This window comes from Triticum aestivum, chromosome 7D, assembly GCF_018294505.1.
Source record: "Triticum aestivum cultivar Chinese Spring chromosome 7D, IWGSC CS RefSeq v2.1, whole genome shotgun sequence".
NCBI lineage: Eukaryota > Viridiplantae > Streptophyta > Magnoliopsida > Poales > Poaceae > Triticum > Triticum aestivum.
The window spans coordinates 104,481,384-104,504,782 of record NC_057814.1 but is presented as its reverse complement, the minus strand read 5'-3'; the positions used below and the strand labels follow the sequence as shown (position 1 = coordinate 104,504,782).

At 42.6% G+C, this 23,399-nt stretch overlaps 1 protein-coding gene across 1 annotated transcript; it reads left to right on the top strand.

Moving 5' to 3' along the window:
- Nucleotides 1-16,030: 16,030 nt before the first annotated feature.
- LOC123170907 (glutamate receptor 2.7-like) lies at nt 16,031-23,191 on the top strand. Its single transcript, XM_044588624.1, has 5 exons — nt 16,031-16,307; nt 21,168-21,676; nt 21,799-22,111; nt 22,218-22,630; nt 22,745-23,191. Exons 1-5 carry the CDS (start codon nt 16,031-16,033, stop codon nt 23,189-23,191), a joined length of 1,959 nt encoding a protein of 652 aa, XP_044444559.1.
- Nucleotides 23,192-23,399: the final 208 nt, after the last annotated feature.

Here is a 23,399-nt window from a genome sequence, read left to right as displayed (position 1 = left end):
TGATTTGATCACGGGGATGCCGGAACACGAAACGAGAAAAGAGAACAAAACCGGTAACGAGGTAACTAGCATAGTGGACAAGTTGTTGATCCACGGGAATGCCAACATGTCTCACCTCGGGCATTTGTAACATATCGTGAAGCAACAGGAATAGCACACGGCAACTGGAGGTTCACTCGAATATTTATTCGTGTGGGTATAGGGGTCAATATGGGCGTCCACGGCTCCGATGTTGATCATTGATCGGAAGGGGTTCCGGGTCATGTCTATACTTCACCGAACCTATAGGGTCACACGCTTAAGGGTCATCTATCTACTGAATACTAGACAGGGAGTCTGAGAGAAAATCACCGAAAAAGTTTCGGACAGCGGAATCGTACCGTAGAGAGAGGTCATCGGATAAGTTTCGATGATACCGAAAAGTTGTTTCAGGATACACCATTAAGTCAAATTGGTTTCGGCACATGCCTGATAATTCTTGGAGGATGCCAGAATCATTCTGGAAGCTTTTTGGAATTTTCTGAGATAAAAACCGGAAATGTTCCAGAGCTGCCGGAGCCACTTCAGATGCGTTTCGCAGATGAAAATCACTAAAACCGGAATTGTTTCGGAACGCGTTGAAAATCCTTTTAGTGGGTACTGGAAATGTTCTTAGCCCACATAAATATTTTCAGTTCGATCAGACGTTGAAAAATGTCGTCGTGAATAGTGAAAATTAGCTTTATGGTTACTTTATGGAAAGCCACCTTTTGGGGCTTTGCTCCAAAAGATCTTGGGGATGACATGGATGGATAGGAGCCATTTTTTGGGCCCCTCATGGGGGTGTGGCCGGCCACATGGGGTATCCCCCCTTGGGGACCCTCTTGTTGATTGGTTTCACTCCTAGGTCCTTGTAGAAGGACTTCATTCATGTGCATTTTGGGTTTTTTGTGAAACTACCCTACCCCCTTGGGATTTCCTATAAATAGAGGTGGAGGGGCAGCCCTCCACACTCATCCCTTGCTCTCATACACATGCCATGCATTATCTGGCTTCTTCTCTCCCTCCCACGAAAAGAGTTTCGTAGAGCCATAAGGCTGTCTGGGTTCCGGCAGGAACTAGTTCTGGACGGCGAAGCCCTGCCGGATAGATGACACCGTATGTGTGCAACTCTGTAGAGAGATCGTAGTTTCGGTCTTAGTTCGTGAGTGCCTCCCGAAGGGTTGTCCATGTGACCGTCCGAGTTTCGAAGGTCCTCCCGAAGGGCTGTCCGAGTGACCGTTCGAGTTTCGAAGGTCCTCCCGAAGGGCTGTCCGCGACACCGTCCGGGGGGCTGTTCGACTGCCTCCCGGAGGGCTGTCTGAGGAGCAGATGAGGGTATACATCCTCGCGGTTGGGAGGTTGTAAATCCTAGCTGCGGGGATCTGCACCGCCGATCGTCATCGACTCTACTTCCCGCTGCGCTACGAGTCGGTAACGAAAAAGATCAAACCATGTATGCAGTCTCCATAGTGGTCCTGGGCTGGTGCGTAGGTCGGAAAATTTTTGTTTTCCGCTGCGTTACCCTACAGTGGCATCATGAGCCGTGCTATGCGTAGATGCAGGTTGCGATCTAGAATACATAGAGATGTATGGGTATTGCATAATATAATTAGGTAGTAGATGAGATCTATTGCTAAAAATTATTTATGCGGGTGACAGATGAAATCTGTTACCCGACGTTCTTGTTACTTCCCTAGAATTTGCGTTTGCTCAATCTCGAGACAGCATGGTGGAATTTGACAAAGTTCTGGCAATCCGTGATCCTGATTGATCATGGAAGTGCTATCAGTTCTTTGGGTTCTGACGTAGTCAAAAGAAAGATGAAATTCGCAGATGAAAGGGCATTGCAGATATGATCTGCACGGGGGTCATGCGTATGACGAAGTTTAGTATGGGGCTCGAGATTTAATTATCTCGTGTTTCATACACCCCGAGATGTTAATCTAGCAACCTAAATAATCATACTTGATGATAAAATGTTGGTAGCTGCAGTTTAAGTCAAAACCTTAGAAGCCACGTAAAATAAATTTTGCATAAACCGATTAGAGGCGTCTAACTTGGTTTTGCAGGATGTGCATGTGATGTGGTATAGCAGTGCTCATACTAATTCGATTATGTATGAGATGACTATATGATGTAATTTTATTAACATGACCTGCGTGTCATGATTCGACATGATGGCTGGAGCCATATGATTGCACTTTAATGACCTGCGTGTCAACCTTGTTGTAATGCATTATTTTGTTAGCTATAGAGATAGCAATATTATCTGGTGCATCGACAAGGTGGTGGCAATCTTCGCGAAGGTGAACACCGACGCGAATGCCGAAGACGAAGAAATGAAATACTTCTCCGTCAGAAAGGGCTATACCATATCATGCTATTATGAATTGCCTGAGATGTTTATCCCTTATGATGCACCCTTCTTGATTGCGCGATAGTCGCTTTTTATTAGGGTGATCTCTCACTTAAAATATCAAAGTAGTTAGTGTTCACCCAAGTGTAGCACCGTCTGAAATTTGTATCTTTTCGGGGTGCGCCATGTACACATGAGCACGAACGAATCGAGAGGAATGAGGCGGGTGAGGTCAGACCTCGCAGCAAGATCACTTGGTTGTCTTTGACGTTCAGGCAGGAGAGTCCTGAGCTCGAAACACGCCCATCGAAAGATGAACAAGAATCACATAGAGATGTGATCGGCAAGTTGGCCTACCGATTGAAATTCGTGTCATCAGTGATGAACCCGTCAATGGCATCGAATAGAAATATGGATCTTGAATCACTCTAAATCAATTATGAGAGATATTGATTTGAGTGGGAGCGCACTGTTGAATTAACATGTTTAATTCTCAGTGCAATTAATTATGAACACTGTCTAAGTGTTTCTTGCATAATAGTTGTAGAATAATGGCTCGCATTTCCACCTTCCCTATTAAAATTGAATAGTTGTTAAATATCTGGTTAAAACTTTACGATTGGTAACGTAATATGAGGATTGTCCTCAAAAGTGCCGAGAAGGACTTTGTCCTATCGCATGCTTTCCGTATCCTCCTGCTAATGCTATGGATCATGTGACTCTCGTCCTTCGATCCAAAAGCTAGAATTCTGTTACGGTCAAGTGGAATATGTTTGCTTCCATGAAACCCAAACTTCGAAAGTTGGGATAGTTATATGATATTCATGGAACTGAAAATTATTCTCAGATACAAACAAAGCAATGTTTGTTTGCAAGTATTAGTAAAAGTGTTTACTATGCATTTGACTGTTGGGAAAGGGATCCAGAAGAACGCCTGTCATATAATGAAAGGTGAATAAAACAACAACTTAAAGAGAAAGGAAGTGTCCAAAGGGTGTTAGTATGACTTACACGCCTAGGAAGTCCGGGGCTAATGCCACTCTTAAGTTGGGTGCTTCTTCTGAGAGTAGGAGAAATACTAAAAGTTAAACTGCTAGAAGTATAAAGGCAAAAGGAAAGAAGACTAGAATATCCAGCTCGTGTATGAATGTCATACAAGTTTTTGATGTATAGAAGGCTGGTCAAAGATATAGTTCTTGCGAATTATGGTTAAACATGTTAATCACTAATTCTTGGGTATTGTGAGTTCATCACAAAAATGCCCGCTCGATTGCATTCTGTTGCAACTCGATGTAAGAACTACTATGGCCTGAAAGACTAGCTAGAAATGAGGTTAAGGTATACACAGGAAACATAGTAAATGTTACTATACCTTCCATCGGTGTATTGCCGTCTGTATTTATTTTCATAATTCATTTAGAGTTTTACAAACTCTATCCCATTGCATAAGGTATCTTGCAAGAAGGTTGTTCATAAGAGAACTTTTTATGTTCGATGTTATGAATAACACAAGGGCCATACTTTCATTATGAATGAGATGTATGTTATGAATATTGATAATAATACAATACCTCTGGGTTTACTTTCATAATTCATTTTAGAGTTTCATACACTCTAGCCCATTGCACAATGTTTGTTGCAAAAGAGTTGTTCATAAAAACAACAATTGTTGTTAAGTATTATGAATAACATAAGGGCCATACTTCCATCATCGATGGGACGTATGTTATGAATATTGAGGGTAATATGATACATCCATAACACTGACGCTAAATGTCGCAAGACTAAAAGAATACCACACAAGTATGGCACTACATTTGGTCACATTGGAGAAACCCGCATGGAAAATTCCATTATGATGGATTTTGAAGTCTTTTTGATTTTGAATCATCTGACACTTGCAACTTTCCTCCGAAAAGTGAAGTGACTAAAATACCGTTCATAGGCCATAAGGAACGAACAACAAACTTATTAGTGATCATACATTTGATGTGTGTAGTCCGATAAGTGTTGTTAGTGGTGGATTTATTTATCTTCAGAAATGACTCAAGTAGATATATGTATATTTACTTGATGAGACGTAAGTCTGGATCTTTTGAAATCATTCGAAAGGTTCTCAAAAATGAAGTAGAAGTTATTGTAACAAGAAAATTATGTTTATGCAATTTGATTGCACAAAGGAATGTTTGAGTTACATGTTTAGCGAATGTCTGATGAGTTGTGAAAGGGGTTTCATAAACTTGCACCTCCCGGAACACCACTGCAAGTGGAAAGTCCGTGGAGATGTAATCAAACCATTTATGACATGGTAAGGTCAAAGATGACATAAATAAATTTGCCATTATCCCTTTTAAAGTGATGCTTTAGAGACTGCGGCTTTTACACTGAAAAGAGCTACATCGGGTCTGTTGAAATGAAGCCATGGTATGGTACGCCCAACCATGTTATATCTTTTCTTAACATTTGGAATATGGGGCTTGTGTAAAAGGTTACAAACATATTCCAAATCAGACAAGTGCTACTTTGTAGGTTATACCAAAATGTTGGGTATTCCTCCCTCCCTATACCGAGGCAAATAGTTTTGCCGCGAAACGGTGTGCTTTTAAAGAGAATGGTTCTTTCAAAAAGGTGAGTGGGAGAATAGTGCAACTCGACGAGATAAACAGTATCTACGTCATCAGATCAAAGGAAAGAGACCTTGGAAGTAATTCCAGAGTTTCCTACTGCGTCTGATACGGAAGTCTCTACAATAAAATGTATGAACTTCGGTCGAACTTGCAGCTGAACCACGTAGGCAAGGCTCGTGCAAACCTCTCAGGTGCGCAAACGAGATATTGTTGTTAGACAACATTATACCTACGATACACAAGGAAGCGTTGATGGACCCTGACTCCGGAATTGGCTAAATGCCAATACAACCCGAGTTAGTTTCCATATAAGTGATTCAAGATTAAAACCTTGATACACCTTTCGGAAGACTTAGAGTCTAACGAATATTTATGGAACTTAAAACTGATACGGATAAAATGTTTTATCCATAAAGCTCGACTTGTTGAAATAACAAGTTCAAGAGTTGACTACGATGAGGTTGTTTTCATCGTAGCGATGCTTAAAGTCGGTTCGGGTTGAACTAGCAATTAATACATATTTCAATCATGAGATATGAAACATGGATGATAAAAGGATTTCCATCTGATGGAAATGAAAGCTAGGACTTGTATATGATACAGTCCAAAGTAATTTGTCGATCCAGAGGATGCTAGTAGGTATGCAAACTTCAGAGTTCCAGCAATGGACAGAAGAGAGCAAAATGGAGTTGGAATCTTCGTGTTTTGATGAAATGGTCAAAGGGGTTTTGACTTCATCAATGGGTAACGAAGATGCTTGTAATTCAAGAAAGTAAGTGGGAGCGTAATAATATTTCTAAAACCTTATGTGCTTGGCACATTGGTAATTGGAAATAAATTTCTTGACACAAATTAGGACTTCATTTGAAAATAGTTTTTCGATGAAGTGCTTAGGCTAAATAGCCTCAATATTAGGCATGATGATCTATGGAGATAGATTTACCTAATGGGGCTAAGCAATGAATACATATTGACAAGATGCTAAAACCTTTTAGCATTTAAAACGCCAAGGAGTGATTCTTGCCAAAGTCACATGGAAAGAGTTTTTGCAAGACTCGGTGTCCCAAAACACTGATGAGTAAAATACATGATGCAGATTCCACACACTTTTGTGTTTGGATTAATCATGTATTCCATGGTATGTAAAACAACCAGATATGTCCGATACTCCCAAGGTGTTGCGAGTATGGATACCAAAGTGATCAAATTACTGATCATGGGACAACAGTGAAAGATGTCACAGAGTACTAGAGTAAGTACTGATGACATGGTTTTCTCGCAAGCAGAGATCATGAAGAGTTCGTTGTAAAATGTTACATCGATACAGTCTTCATCTTTTCTCCATGCGATTTTCGATTTAAATTAAGGGTTTTGTGTAACACACAATGTGGTGGCACAGTTAGTTGGAATTTGTTCAAACTAGTTACTGTGGCGAATTCTATAACAAGGGCTAAGTATGTTGACGCTTTAGAAGCGACAAAGAAGATGTTGAATCATATAGTTCATTCATGAACTTAGTATAGTTCCAAGATGGCTTTTGACAATGGGACACTACTGCAGGTAGTTGCTCCATAACTCAGTCTGAGGAATCCAGGTTCGACCTGTGATTCACATACATACAAAGCCAAGTCCACACAAAATATGAATTTTGTGAAAACGTGAAAACGCGAGGACATGCAAAGATACACACGGAACTGAAGTCGTCAGATCCGTTGGACATCAGGCTATACCACAAGCGAAGCATATTTACACTGGTGTGCCACAGGTGTGAAGTGCATTAGCATAAGCTGGATTATTGACTCTAGTGCAAGTGGGAGTCTGTAGGAGATATGCCCTAGAGGCAATAATAAATGATATTATTTATCTGCGAGTTCATAATTATGTTTATGTTCCATGCTATAACTGCAATGATTCTCGAGTCTGCAATATCCACGAGGCTCGGAGGAAGACTCATATGCACGTGTGGAATAATAAACGGTAAGAAGTATTCCTAGTCTGGCCTCTAAGACTAGCTCAAGTGTTGCATGATGGTTCTGTTTTCCTGATCATGGGCATGTCTATGCCAGCAATTTTGAGGGCACAATGTTAAGAGAACATTTGTGTTGAATCGACCCGGATTGATGTTATGCTAAGAGATTCATTCGTCACAAGTTAATGGTTTATAACACAGAGATAGTTAATGTTTGCATAATTCCTTAGACCATGAGAGTATCGAGTTTCTTCATGCTTGCTTCATGAACTTTGGGGTTTGTTAAACGTCATCCGTAACTGGATGACTATTACGGCGGCTTACGGGTTCATGGGAAAGTATGTTAAGTAACTTGATAGCTCGAGATTGGGATTTGCTCCTCCGACGATGGAGAGATATACTCGGGCCCTCTCGGTGTTACGGTGTCCATCATCGTCTGGCCAGACACTTTGTGATTTGATCACGGGGATGCCGGAACACGAAACGAGAAAAGAGAACAAAACCGGTAACGAGGTAACTAGCATAGTGGACAAGTTGTTGATCCACGGGAATGCCAACATGTCTCACCTCGGGTATTTGTAACATATCGCGAAGCAACAGGAATAGCACACGGCAACTGGAGGTTCACTCGAATATTTATTCGTGTGGGTATAGGGGTCAATATGGGTGTCCACGGCTCCGATGTTGATCATTGATCGGAAGGGGTTCCGGGTCATGTCTATACTTCACCGAACCTATAGGGTCACACACTTAAGGGTCATCTATCTGCTGAATACTAGACAGGGAGTCTGAGAGAAAATCACCGAAAAAGTTTCGGACACCGAAAAGTTTCGGACAGCGGAATCGTACCGTAGAGAGAGGTCATCGGATAAGTTTCGATGATACCGAAAAGTTGTTTCGGGATACACCATTAAGTCAAATTGGTTTCGGCACATGCCTGATAATTCTTGGAGGATGCCAGAATCATTCTGGAAGCTTTTTGGAATTTTCTGAGATAAAAACCGGAAATGTTCCAGAGCTGCCGGAGCCACTTCAGATGCGTTTCGCACATGAAAATCACTAAAACCGGAATTGTTTCGGAACGCGTTGAAAATCATTTTAGTGGGTACTGGAAATGTTCTTAGCCCACATAAATATTTTCAGTTTGATCAGACGTTGAAAAATGTCGTCGTGAATAGTGAAAATCAGCTTTATGGTTACTTTATGGAAAGCCACCTTTTGGGGCTTTGCTCCAAAAGATCTTGGGGATGACATGGATGGATAGGAGCCATTTTTTGGGCCCCTCATGGGGGTGTGGCCGGCCACACGGGGTATCCCCCCTTGGGGACCCTCTTGTGGATTGGTTTCACTCCTAGGTCCTTGTGGAAGGACTTCATTCATGTGCATTTTGGGTTTTTTATGAAACTACCCTACCCCCTTGGGATTTCCTATAAATAGAGGTGGAGGGGCAGCCCTCCACACTCATCCCTTTCTCTCATACACATGCCATGCATTATCTGGCTTCTTCTCTCCCTCCCACGAAAAGAGTTTCGTAGAGCCGTAAGGCTGTCTGGGTTCCGGCAGGAACTAGTTCTGGACGGCGAAGCCCTGCCGGATAGATGACACCGTATGTGTGCAACTCTGTAGAGAGATCGTAGTTTCGGTCTTAGTTCGTGAGTGCCTCCCGAAGGGCTGTCCACGTGACCGTCCGAGTTTCGAAGGTCCTCCCGAAGGGCTGTCCGAGTGACCGTTCGAGTTTCGAAGGGCTGTCTGAGGAGCAGATGAGGGTATACAGCCTCCCGGTTGGGAGGTTGTAAATCGTAGCTGCGGGGATCTGCACCGCCGATCGTCATCGACTCTACTTCCCACTGCGCTACGAGTCGGTAACGAAAAAGATCAAACCATGTATGCAGTCTCCATAGTGGTCCTGGGCTGGTGCGTAGGTCGGAAATTTTTTGTTTTCTGCTGGGTTACCCTACATGCCTCTCATGGTCTACTCATTCATCAATCGATGTTAAGACTGCTTTCCTAAATGGAGAGTTCGACGAGGAAATTTATATGTAACAACCAGATGGGTTTGTACTAGATGTTCAGGACGGAAAAGTGTGCAAGTTGCTGAAGTCTTTGTATGGACTCAAGCAAGCACCCAAACAGTGGCATGAGAAGTTTGAAAGAACTTTAACAGCTGCAGGCTTTGGTGTAAACGAAGCTGACAAATGTGTGTACTATCGCCATGGTGGGGGCGAGGGAGTTATCCTTTGCTTGTATGTTGATGGCATACCAATTTTCGGAACAAATCTGAATGTTATTAAAGAGGTCAAGGATTTCCTATCTCGCTGTTTTGAGATGAAGGATTTAGGAGTGGCTGATGTCATTCTGAACATCAAGTTGTTGAGAGACGATGATGGTGGGATTACATTGCTTCAATCTCACTATGTGGAAAAGATCTTGAGTCGCTTTGGCTATAGTGACTGCAAGCCCTCTCCAACACCATATGATGCTAGCGTGCTGCTTCGAAAGAATCGAAGAATTGCTCGAGATCAATTGAAGTATTCTCATATTATTGGCTCGCTTATGTGCTTAGCCAGTGCTACAAGACCTGACATCTCTTTTGCTGTTAGCAAACTGAGTCGGTTTGTCTCAAAACTAGGAGATGTGCATTGGAAAGCTCTAGAGAGTTTGGCGTTATTTTAAAGGCACTGCGAATTATGGAATTCACTACACTGGGCACCCAAAGGTGCTTGAAGGGTATAGTGACTCAAACTGGATCTCAGATGCTGATGAGATAAAGGCCACGAGCGGATATGTATTCACTCATGGAGGTGGCACTGTTTCTTGGAAGTCTTGCAAGCAGACTATCTTAACGAGGTCAACAATGGAAGCAGAACTCACAGCACTAGATACAGCTACGGTCGAAGCAGATTGGCTTCGCCGGCTCTTGAATGACTTGCCGGTTGTTGAGAAACCTGTACCGGGTATCCTTATGAACTGCGACAATCAAACTGTGATCACGAAAGTGAGCAGCTCAAAGGATAATATGAAGTCATCAATACACGTTCAGAGAAGGTTAAAGTCTGTCAGGAAAATGAGAAACTCCGGAGTTATTGCATTGGATTATATCCAAACGTCTAAGAATCTGGCAGATCCTTTTACTAAGGGTCTATCATGTAATGTGATAGATAATGCATCGAGGGAGATGGGTATGAGACCCACAATATGAGTTGTTCATAGTGGTAACCTATTCTTTGTGATCGGAGTTCCCGTGAATTAGATGTGGAAGACAAGTTGTTGATCAACTGAGAGGAGAGTATCCTTACTATTAAGACCACTCCATGAAGATGCAATACTCTCCTAATATGCATGGCAGGTTGATGTATATCTTAATGTGTTCTAAGTGGCTCACTGAAGCAGAGATGTCGTCCTGCAGAACATCATTTGAAGAACGCACCTATATGAGTCTGATTGTTAAACGTCGCAATCTATGAGAGTAGGGTTCTCTCTAGTAAACTCATGAAACGTCTCGGAGTATGACGCATAAGCTCCACCCGCGGGGAAGACCCACGGTAGCCACGTATCGGTCAAGGCTTTATGTGAAGTTAGATTCGCAGAAAACTTGCAGTTCAAGGCCCAGTCCACTGTCCAAGTTACTTACTACTGTAGCATAGAGTTCTAGGTGGAAGTTCAACTTAACAGTCTCCACTGTAGTACCGGTATATAAAACAGTGTTTTGGAACCAAAGGCAAATTTTGTGTGCCTCTAGGATCTGGTGGGGGATTGCTGGAATTTTGTCTATTTTGGGCCTAGCCCAATAGCAGTTTCAGAAATTCCTAATAAATCCTAGAGGCACACGCAGCCCATTCGTGCAAAAAAGGCAAGAGGTGGAACTAAAGTTTAGTCCCACACTGCTAGTTTAGAGGGAGTTGGACCTCTTTATAAGGGAGGCTCTTTCTCCACATGTATGAGGATGAGAACAAGAGGGACATTCACGCGCGCTCCTCCTCCGCCGCCCGCCTCGCCACGCCACGCCTCGTCACGACGCGTCGCGGGTTGCGGGAACGAGCCAATGTCTAAATTTTTGCCACGCACGACGGGTATACGAAAGGTCACCCGGAAGCTGAAACGTTTTTGCTGTAGTGGAGATTGAATACGAACGGCGCACCTCTTCGCCTACTGTCTGTTCGTTTCGTCTCCCTCGTTCTTTTCAGCTCCCGGCGCAGCCTCTCGCCTCCTTCTCTTGCGCCTATAAAAGGGAGGTCGCTCCTCCCAGAGAGACGCACCAGAACAACATAACCCTCTCGCCTCCAAGTTCCTGACCACTGAGCTACTGACACGATCTTCCCCATCCCGACTTGCGGCATGCACTGCAGGTCGGGACAGTAGGCCTCTAAACTGCACCTTTTGAGTCCTGTACGGGAGAAGGGTGATAAGGTTTTTGGGGAGCGCTTCGCGCGACTACTGACTTCTTCGTCACGGACGCCCCGGACTCCGACGACTACTTTCCCGACGACGACTTCTTCCCCGACGTCGACAACCTCCTCGACGACATGGCTGGCGAGGACACCAACCCCAAGACCGGTGCATCTGCTCCCGTTCCGTATGTTCTCATACTCTTTCTATTAGAGGTTCTGTTACAACTTTTTGCTCTAGTGTCTGTTCTAGATGTGTTCGGTTCTAGTTCATATATACATATGCTATTTACCTTCTCTCTGTCGAATCGCATGACTTATTTTATCTCTGCTATATTAGTCATGCTTTATCTAGTATTTCTGTCAATAAAATCATTTGGTAAATTGCTCATATTTCCAACAGCTGGTCGTGGAATACTTTGCAGTAGTAGTACAGAAATGAAGCTCATTGTGAGAGGAATATTTCCATGAGAATCCACGCCCAGCCCCGCAGGGTCATGGAATGGAATAGCTTCACACACGATGATTTCTGCACGACATGTGCACGATAGTAGGATCTCACGGTCCTTATTTAGAGAGGAATTTAATCAAACGCTGATAAGCTAGTGTCGTGCATGCATCGGCTGGGAAATCGTCGGCTGCATAGCACTGCTCGTCGTGGAATACTTTCGCCTTGCCGGCCATCGATCCATCTGGTGTGATAGATCATCTAGCAGTTTTGTTCTGTCCAGCTGGTACGTCACTGCTGAAGTTTCTTAAGACATGTATGATGCATAACTCCAGGATGATGCCCCATATACGTCATTTAGGATCGGATGTCAAAAAAAGTAGGTTCGAATGAAGCAGCGGGATTCTCTATAGGAGGCGGGTGCTTGCGGAGAAAAAATAGCCCGGTGCATAAAGCTGAAAGGGTTAAAGTTAAGAGTAGGGATACATATGTAGTGGGAGTCTACTTTTTATTATTTAATGAGGCTCACTAGTAGTAGTTTGCATTGAGAAAAAAATCAATGTAAATGTCTCAAATTACTTTTTGTCATGGGACATCCGTATCCATATGCCATCATCAACGTCATTGTACATGCCCTTTCTCAACCTTCGCCGTTGGTCCAGACTCTGTAGTTACGTCATGTGCAGTTGTGCACAGCAAAATGACCGGGAACATTTACATAGGATCTCCGTGATGCCCATGCATGCGCAAGCGCTTACCTCCTTCGCTCATTCATGTCATCAAGGTATATCAAAAACGATTATTGGTCAATGCTCTCCTTATTTTCCTGTAGTTTTGGTCCCTCTCTGCTTCTCGCCAGCAACATTCTACCTGACACGACGAGACTGGGACAGCCGAAGCTCGCATGAAAGCACTCGCGTACGACGTGAGTATTTATTTTAAGGGAAATGTAGCTAGCGAGCGACGTTGGCGAATCTAACTAAGATCGGTCTGGCCCAGCAGTCTGCATACGCAGCTGTGTTGGATCCACGGTGTTCTTCCCTTGAGAGTCTAGCCACTGCATGCATGCAACCATCGTTTGAACTTTGAACCGTCGTGTATGTCACGTGCCACGCGCCACTATACTAACTGGCTGTTGGAATCCTCGCAGCTGGGCTTTACTAATTTGGTAACCTTAAAGAAATGTTTTATTTTACATTGTTTGTTCTAAGGTTGCTTAGCACATACACCATGTTTTTTTTTTGGTATGGTTATTTGTACATCCGTTGAAGCAACAGACTTGACCATTGACCTAAGCGAGTTAAGCATATAAGGACATCTTCAACGTTGTCCATCGAAACATAGCCAAACATCCGAACAATATGATCTGAACACTTTATGTCATCCAAAGCCGTGCATCAAAGTCCATGGACCGGTACACACGTCCAAATTCCCGCAAAACGGAAGCAAAGCCAGGGGAGGTTTGCGGACGTCTGTAGCAACTACGTAGGCGTCCGAGACCCCCAGCCCACACAAAACCCCCACTTAGAGCCACACTTTTCTCACTCCGCCCCATTGCCCTACGTAGGTGTCTGATGTCGCCGCTGTACCACCCACTCCGTCGCCTAGGCCTTGCCAGACCTTCCGCAGTCCACCCAGGCGCCAGCCCCGACTTGCCTACGCCTTCCACCCCTGGTCCGGACGCTGCTCAGGTGTCGTCTGCCCCTGCACATTGCCGTCCACAGCGGGCACCACGCCCCGCAAGTGTTTTCCCAATGCCATAGCCAATTTATTAACATTTTTGTTGTTTATTTGAAGCAAACATGATGGATTCAGCCATAGAGTACTTCTACGCCGAGTTCAAGGATCCATCCTCGTCAGATGAGGATGAAATGGTGATGATGCAAGCGGTTATTGAATATGTGGAATGCGCGGACGACCATGTTCTCAGTTTAAAGAGATCAATCAAGGGGCATCGATCGAGTGTTGAATCAGGGCACGGGGACATATGACGCCGATGGACGACTACTTAGTCCCTGATGTGTTATTCGAGTCCTTTTTCCGTCGATTCTGGATGAGCCGAATTGTGTTCGATCGCTGCTACAATGGTGTCTGTGTGTAGGATGACTACTTCATCTTGATAAGAAGGATGTCGTTGCAAACATTGGATTCTCTAGCTACCAGAAGTGCACAGTTGCACGGAGGATGCTTGCCTATCGCATGGCGGTAGATTCGTGGGAGGAGTACCTCCGGATATTCGAAACCACATGTCTTCGCCATGGTCAGGTTTGCTATGGCAGTGGTCAAGGTGTTTGGACAGGAATACTTGAGAGAACCAACTGCGGAAAACACTGCACTATCAAAAAGCAAGAGGGTGACCAGGCATGCTCGGATTCCTGGATTGCATGCGCTAGCAATGGAAGAATTACACATATGCTCTCCAAGTGCAATATCAGGTCCATCACAAAGCCCACCATCATTCTTGAGACAATTGTATCACAAGAGCTTTTAATTTGACACTCTTTCTTTGGGATGTCCGGGTCTCACAATGACATTGACGTATTGTAGTAGTCTCTATTGTTTGCAAGGTTGTCTGCGGGGGAAGCCCCTTCGTGCAACTATACTATTGATGGTTATGATGACAACATGGCCTATTATCTTTGTGATGATATCTATCCTTGGTGGACGACCTTCTTCAACACCATCTATGATCCAAGGGGTAAGAAAAGATATTACTTTGGCTAAGGACAAGAAGGATCTGGAAAGGATGCCGAGATGGCATTTGGAGTGCTCCATGACCATTTTGCAGTTGTTCAAGAACCTGCAAACATATGGGATCTATAGACGTTGTGGGAGGTGATAACAACTTGTGTGATCGTGCAGAATATGATTAGATTGTGGAGGATGAGAGTGGCAGAGTTCACCACTGTCTAAAATTTGAGCGTATGGGTGATTCTATCCAACTTCCAGAGCATAATCCGATGACATTTGATGATTTTATCCAAGTGCATCAACAGATTCGCCATCGAGCATATTTGGTTCCTCTCGTTTTCCTCCCCTAACCCTAAATGGCAAGGGCAAAAACCTTTCCCTCCAGACTTCAGTGGCGAGCCCTGGATTCACCTCCCCTCTGCCTGCCGCTCCCGCAGCCGGTGGCGAGGAGGGGAATCCTTGTGCCTCTGCTCCGTTTAGTAGTTTAGGTTAGAGCTTTTTAGTCCTCGCAGGTGCGACACTCGGGTGGATAGCGACAATTCTTCTTTGAGTTAGTCTTCTAGGCTCCGATCCTCCTTGAGTTCGCTCGTATGAACGTAGTCGATGGAGCTGCGGCATAGATTCTTGCCGTCTTCTTGGTGCGGTGAGGTTAGAGTTTCTCATCATGTGACGAGATTTGATGTCAGGTGCTTCAGATCTATGCAAGGTTTCAACGGCGATGACTACGGCTCCAGGGCGCTGGTCCCTAGTGGCACACACACGAAGACTTTCCAGCTATCATCGACAAAGTCAAGCCGGCTCCGGTAGGGGAGCGGCGACAGCAGTGCGTCGGCAGCTCGTTCTAGCGGTAGTAGTGGTTGTTCGGTGGTCTCTGAATCTCAATGTAATTTTTAATTAACTTTGAGATGCTTTGTACTTTCAGTGAACTTTTATAATAGATTTGATGTTTTTCGCAAAAAAAAAAGATTCGCCATCAGGCAACTCATGAGCAGTTTCCAAAAAAAAATCTTGTTGAGCATTTGTGGGTGATTTCAAAGGAAAACTAAAAAATGTGTCCAAACAAGTTGAATTCAAATCTAAATTGTTTTATTGAAAAATTTCATGTTTAGATTGTAATGCTTATATTTAAATTATTGTTGCATTGGAATATTTACATAACTTATTATGGACAAATGATGATATTTATTTTTAATTAGTTGAAGCCGCCCTCTGTTCCTTGTCCATAAAGTTTGGGGTGTCTATTTTGATGGACATTGTTGGAGATGCCCTAAGGACCCAGGAAGAAACGGATGCCTAGAGGTATAGAGGTATAGTATTGGCTAGCTGCCGGAAGTGCCCAGGAAGTTTCACCACATGACATTATTTATCCCTGCCCCTACGTCAACGCGGTGCGGTACGTATACACGGATAATGTATGTACATATATCATTCCCGGCGAGTATATATACATGTATGTATGTACACTTGTCACTTACGGTCCACGGTAAACCAACTCATCAACAGTTAGTAGCTAGTGATACTTCAGCCACGCGCATGGAGTGGCCAACAAGGCGCCTGCTCGTAGTCCTCTACCTCTTGCTTTGGACCAGCGCCGTCGCCGTTGGGTCGCCAGCGGCATCGGCGCCGGAGCCAGTGGGGGTGGGCGTGGTGCTGGACCTGACGAGCGACGTGGGGAGGAAGACCCTCGCCTGCATTTCCAAGGCGTTGGACGACTTCAACGCTGGCCCGTACGCCAGCTACGGTGCCGCGCCGGTGATCAAGCTGCGCGTGATGGACTCGAGCGGGGATCTGGCCACTGCGGCGCATGCTGGTAATATAATTAACCGTTAATTGTACTTATCATTACCTCTTTACGTTTGTTTAATTACTAGCACATATGCCTGTGCGTTACAACGGGAGAAATTATTGTGCCCACTGTCCATCGAAACGACCATCATCATGGCATAATAACATCCAAGAGTGCCACCTAAATATGTTTGTGCGTTGCAATGGGAGAAAAAATCACCTCACTCTCCTATCACAGTAAGCAAGTGATGATTTGAGACTAAACACAACCTAAAACATAAGCGATGATTTGATTTATGATACACATCAATTATTCCCAGATGAATAAAAATTGGGTGCTTTCACCATCTTTGCAAAAGGCTACTCTGCATGACTATTCAACAATCAATACTATAGAAAAGCTAACTTTGATTGATCAATGTGAGCTTGCATGGGTAGTTGTTCAATTACTCCTTTGTATATACCAAGATATGCAAATTAGCATAAGTAAGTATCAGTTTTCCTGGAAGCACGATAAAAATAATAATATGATTTTGGCCTTGAAGATGAACAAAAAAAGTAATTCTCCTTGAAGATGAACAAAGAAAGGTAACATGCATGCTAATCTGCATTGCACTGAGAGGATCCCAATCCTTGCAAAATATTTCTCTAGCACACTTCGAGTTATGCAAAATCCATATCATGTCAGATAGAAATACATGAGCCGGCGAAAAAAAACAGAATTGTAGAAATATGAAAATACCTCATTTTCTCCTCTTTGTAGATCAGTTACTTATTGTGTAGTCAGTTTAGCTATGAAAACCTGATGCATGGACGCTCGGCTAGGAAAAGAAGAAAATAAAAAAATCAAGCAGCTATTAATAAAAGATTAACTTGACTCATTGAAGCTAGGGTTGTGCACCTGCAAGTTCTCATGGAGCAATTAATCAAGCCATGTAGTCGCCGCCGGATCGATCCACCAGCCTGCTTAAACATGTACTCATGTGTTTAGCTGGGAAAGAATCAAGCTAGCCGGCACCCGGCAACTTGTAGTTAGTTCGGACTTTCATGTATATATTTTTTGGGTAACATGTGGCCGGCCACTTAGCTTTTGTTTCAATTAAGTTTCCTTTATAGGTATGTTCTGATTTTATTTGTATTGTCCCGGTTTTCTTTGTTTGCACGTATGTTTATTAAACGAACAAAACTTAAAAATTAGTGCACGTAAAAGTGCTCAAAACGGAACGAAACAAAGCGGAACCAAACCAAGAATATCTATTTCTTTTAATAGTAGGTATAGATTATTCCTTTGAAGTCAATTTGACTTGACATGCTAACTTCAAGCATTGTGAATGAATACGTAGCATCCACAAGAGTATGGGTGTGGGTCAATGTACTCGGAGCCTCGCTACTATACAAGTCACTTATGGCTATAAAGATTATAAGAGTCGACTTAGAAAGGTGTTTAGAGAGGTGTTTGTAAAAACTGGTCGGTTTTTGCGTAAGCACTCCTGCTTATCGCTACTACAAAAAGGAAGTTTATTGATTTCGCTTTCATCATTTCTGCCTCTCCCATTGATACATGCCCCCCCCCCCCCCCGCCCCCGCCGCTTTATTTTTCCAAACCATGCGATAATCCTTTTTTTTAAACTGACCTCAACTCCTCATTTCTAGGGAAAGAAATCCCTTGTAAAGCAAGCAACAAGAATCAAATAAATCACAATAGCAAGAATCACTTGCAATCAAACAACAAAATCAAATCACATAGTTGTTCGTACACAATCTCAATCACACATCATATCTTTCCTTACCTTTGCCTATGGATTTTCTCCCCACAACATATCTTAATCTCAACCTAATAAAAAAATCTATGTTGGACCACTAGAATAAAGTTGTCCATTGCAACACACGGGTATTTAGCTAGTTTTTATAGGAGAGGTGCCTAACTAAGGGTTTGTGGCCAGTGCTTAAGAAAAACTCGGTTCCTTTTCATAGGCACCTCTCTAAGCACCTTATATATGGCCTTAGCAAGCAAATCAGTCTAAAGCTATATAAACTGTTACAGAAAAATATTTTTCTTTATTTATAGAATATATTAGGGACATGTCCCCCCAACTAGTATTAGAAGACATGTGCATATATGCAAAACGTGACCTCATCGTGATGATACTAATTACTACATTTAAAATTCAAAAATTATTTATTGCTTAAAACATTAATACAATTAATGATATGTGTTTCGCCTTGAGTTCCCCTCGATGAGAGCTTCAAAATAACATCTCCATTTGCTATTTCTAGACCTTTTTTGTCATAAACATCTAACAGGTTATAAGAACATGACTATCATGTTAGTGCTGAACTCTTACAACCCTAATAGTTTGCGGTTACTTGGTAGTAATAATTTAGTAATTTGCAAGTATTACCAATTCCAGAATGTAATTATTGAAGTGTTATAAACTAAATGATACCCCGCGTTGTTGTGGGAATTGGCTGCAATATACCTCAATGAGAATTAGTTGTATGCAACATGAATATTTGAATTAACAATATGTTGACTGAAACTGCAAATATATATATGATTTTTTGTATTTGATTATTGTATAGTTATAAAGTATTTATTGAATATAAGTAGCATAATAGAGTGGAAAGTCTTTTCCCATGCATAACTGCATGTTGAGGTGGACCTTTTCCTATGTATTTTGTATGTTGATGTGGCATATTAACATAAATAGGTTAGTAGATCACCTCTTTAATTATACCATATAGGAAAGAGACGGTATGAGACTATAGAAATATACTATCAGGTAATTCTTACATAGGGGTGTGGGGTTGACATATTACTACTCGTAACCAAGTGACTATGGTAACAAAGTGGATGTGTTTATCTATATCCTTCTAAGCAAGTAACAATAACCTAGAAACTACTGACAAAAAAATTACTGAAACATATCAACATGAGATTTAATTTGAAATATTTTCTTTAAAGCAACGGTGAAAAATGATCATCAATCAGAGAGAATTTGTTGATATCATCCATGTGAGTCTTGCTTTTGCTTATGGGAGAGTGCATCAATGTGTTGTTTGTGGACAGAATTTGGATGGGCACATGCCGCCAATGGACATGTCTTCTTTTAACAACAAGTTAATTCAATGAGATTAAATTTTGAAACTCCCACAAAATGTGATGAGTTTTAAATTGACTGCAGAAATAATACCCATATGGTTGAAATCATGATAGTCTGAAATATTCAAGTTATCCTAGTCAGTTTTGTGAAAAAACCTGATTTCAATAAACTATATCTGGTTTCTTTGTTAAGAATTGCTAGGCCTTCTTCTTTTTAGAAAAAAAAAGGAAGAAGCGCCCCAGCCACTGTATAGATTGATGCACACATCCATCTTTTTTTCCAACACCAAGTTGTAAAAAAGGTACATCAAGGTTATGACAACCAAAAGGCAATAACATTACGTGAGACACTCAAATTAAAAGCTCTTAGTGCCAACTTCAATTCCATCGCGTGATTAATCAACACATTTAAAAACCAACAGAAACCTTAACCAGCCCATTTACACCACCGCCTTGTCCCCCCTTCTCCCTCAGGATGTATCTCGCCAACTCCCGACTCGTTGAATTCCTACCAGCACCAACCACACTCTCCCACTCACACCTCCCTCCATATGCCATCTCCTCTACCTCATCCCCAATTCTTATGACTTCCACCTGATCCGTTTGATCAACCACCACTATCTCATACCAGTTTTCTTCCTCCTACAACACTGCATCAAAAGTGTACTGCAAGGCCAACGTTGTGTTCCACTATGTAATGTACAACGGAAAGGTGCATGGGGCCAACTTCCGCACGTGTGTCTCAACTAAGACGAAGGTGAGGGAGTATGAGGAGTGACTTCTCTTCTTATTTAGAGTGACAACGGTGTGCTCTATGTGGCATGTGATAACAAGGATAGAGGCATTGTCTGGATGGAGGCGACAATGGTGGCTCAGACTATAGCAGGACGATAGTTTCAATCGAATATGATATTGAATGTTTGTGCCAACTTAATAGTGTCAACCAAATGAGATACTAATTTTAGCATACAAATACAAAACTGAATGATTGTATGCCTGTTAAAAAACAGACATGTTGGACCAAAAGCCAATCGAGTCGCTAGTCTACAAGACACCACATTCTCGAATGTCCTGGTGCTTTTTCAGTCACAACTTTCTTTCCCAGCACTTTCCATGTGCCGAAATGCCAACTCCATCATAGTCAGTGGACGTAAAACTCTAAAATTGATGGAGAAGGGTTGTTAATATATTTTAAAAATACCCCATATGTTGAGGCTCCACTGATTAATTGCATGTTGGTCAGGTCTTGGCTCTTCTACCATACTGAATTGTGTGACAACCTAGTTCATAAAAAAAATTGAACGGATGGACAATGGAGGGCATTGCATTCCTGCATAACATCTAGGCACCACTATTCATCCATCATACGACCTGCTACCCAACGGCTAAGGCCTCACGAAATAATATCCCCGTTGACCCAACCACGTGGCCATGGCCCCATCTTTATCGCAAATATCTCCTAGAACACCTCTAAATTCTCTCACAAGGTACCCTTTCTCGTGGGCTTGTGGATCCTCCCCCTCACAACATCCATGAGCATGACCCCGCCTCCACTGGTTCGACACATAACAACATGCCAAAAATATACTGTTTCTAATATGCGGAAGTTAGGAGGTCATGGAGGATATCTGAAGCTATTGCACACCATATGGCACTTCTAATCCCTAATTTGATGTGAAGTTTCATGGAGCAATGCAATAAGTACACCTATTTTCATGGCTAATTATTGTGAGATTTCTAGAAATTGCTTGGCTAATTTTTTCATGTCTATGAGTTTTGCAGCCGAGGAGCTGATCAAGAATGCCCGAGTGCAAACCATCATTTGGGGTCCTCGGACACTGATTAAAGTAGATCACATAGCTCATCTATGCCACGAGAACCACATTCCAGTTATCTCCTTCTCTGCTATTTCCCCAAAAATGTGCGCCTTCTGGCTAGAAGATCATATTGTGGCTTCCGGAGACCATGACAAGATTGGATTTACACTTGGAAGTGATAATATAACATTTCTTAGTCCAAAAACTAATACAAGAAATGCCCGAAAGCTAGATACAAGAAAGACAAAGAAGATATGCAAAGGTCAGACGAAGCTCAAGATCGGCGTGCCACAAAAAGAAGGTTTTCAAGTTTTTGTGAATGTTATTGATCCTATTTCCAAGAAACAAAACATCACCGGCTATAGCATTGATATCTTTGAGGCTGCTATGAGGAATTTACATCCTCTCCCATGCTATAAATTTATTGTTTTCAACGGTACCTATGATGAGCTAGTAGGCAACGTGTCTTTGGGGGTGAGGCTTACTCTTGCTCACCCGCATCCCAATTTTTTTTATGAGTATTCATTTGTTAATATTACAGTTTCTTAAACCTAGATAAAATTTTAATCTCAACTAAATTTTTGCGTGATGAATAGGTGTATGATGGTGCAGTGGGAGATGTGACGATAACCGCGGAGCGAGTCGCTAGCACAGACTTTACAATGCCATACACACAATCTGGTGTGTCTATGCTTGTGCCCTCCGAGGATGAGCCAGAAACAATCCGTTGGACATTTATAAAGCCACTAAGTGGGAAGCTTTGGTTAGCAACCATGGTATTCTTCCTCTATACTGGATTTGTTGTGTGGATGATCGAATTGCCCAGAAATCAAGAGTACCAAGGATCAAGTTTGAGACAGTGTAGCACTGCCCTCTACTTCGTTTTCTCCACTTTGACATTTTCTCATGGTCAGCACCTCAAGCTTAAACTTCGTGATCACATTCGACGCCTATCCTGATTAGTTTCTTACCACATATCTAAGGTAATATAACATATTTGTTATTCCATCCACAGGCCAAAGTATTAGAAGCCCCTTGTCAAAAGTTGTTGTGGTGATATGGTGCTTTGTAGTGCTGATTCTAGTACAGAGCTACACAGCAAGTTTGTCATCTATTCTTACTGCAAAGAGGCTCCGACCTTGGGTAACAAATCTGGAGCAACTCCGGCGTAATGGTGATTTTGTAGGATACCAAGATGGCTCATTTGTGAGATCCTTCTTGATGAATCATAATATCAGTGAAAGTAAGCTAAGGAACTACAAGAAAAAGGAGGAATATGCTACTGCTTTGAGAAAGGGGTCCATGAATGGAGGTGTGTCAGCTATCGTTGATGAGATCCCCTATTTAACATCTTTCCTCGCTGATCATCGATACAAAAATGACTTTAAGATGCTTGGGTGCATATACAAGACTCCTGGATTTGGTTTTGTAAGCAACTCAACCTAATGCTTTGGTTTATTTCTGAAATTTTTTCCTGCAGTGCTACACTACATCATGAGGACGAAATTAAGTTGATAATTAACATCATGTTTTTATCCTCAGGCATTCCGTCTAAGTTCTCCACTAGTGCGTAACCTTTCAACTGCCATCTTGCACCTTGAGGGAGGGGATGAGGGCTCACAAATTGAAGAGAAATGGTTCGGCACAAGTTCACCGCCAATGGGTGTTGGTGCAGTCCCCGACGCTGATTCTGCACCTCTCACACTACAAAACTTTTCTGGTCTCTTTGTCATCACAGGATCCATTTCAACTCTCATGTTGCTGATAAGCATTGTGAGATTGGTTTGTGCCAGATGCATCAAGTTGGGAAAGGCGGACGTGGAAATCATTAGCTACGATTTTGTGGATGATGGTACGTTACAAAATGTCATGGGAAATAACCCCAACCCTGGTCAACAACACATCCAGGAGGCTAGCACTGATGATTCCCCAGGCATCCACGAAAGCGGCGAAAATGATGGCGATGTAGAGGCTAACCAAGTGCACTAGATTGTTATGCATGATGGGCATGTGCATGCAGAACACACTTAGCTTTAGATGATCAATGTCTGAGATGGATTTGTTAGGGGAGAACCAAATGTCCATGAGTGCTTTGATGAGTGGCGTGCATATCTTCTCTTTAGATTGGCATTTCCTATGTTTGTGAAGCAACCTTCTAGAAGTTCTCTAGTTGTATAGTAAAAATATGATCATTTAG

Bases quoted from the DNA above. Each gene is read 5' to 3' on its own strand.
- LOC123170907 (XM_044588624.1), top strand. From the start codon at position 16,031: ATGGAGTGGCCAACAAGGCGCCTGCTCGTAGTCCTCTACCTCTTGCTT. The intron at 21,677-21,798 runs GTGAGGCTTACT...CGTGATGAATAG, and splicing joins TAGGCAACGTGTCTTTGGGG to GTGTATGATGGTGCAGTGGG. The intron at 22,631-22,744 runs GTAAGCAACTCA...TTTTATCCTCAG, and splicing joins AGACTCCTGGATTTGGTTTT to GCATTCCGTCTAAGTTCTCC.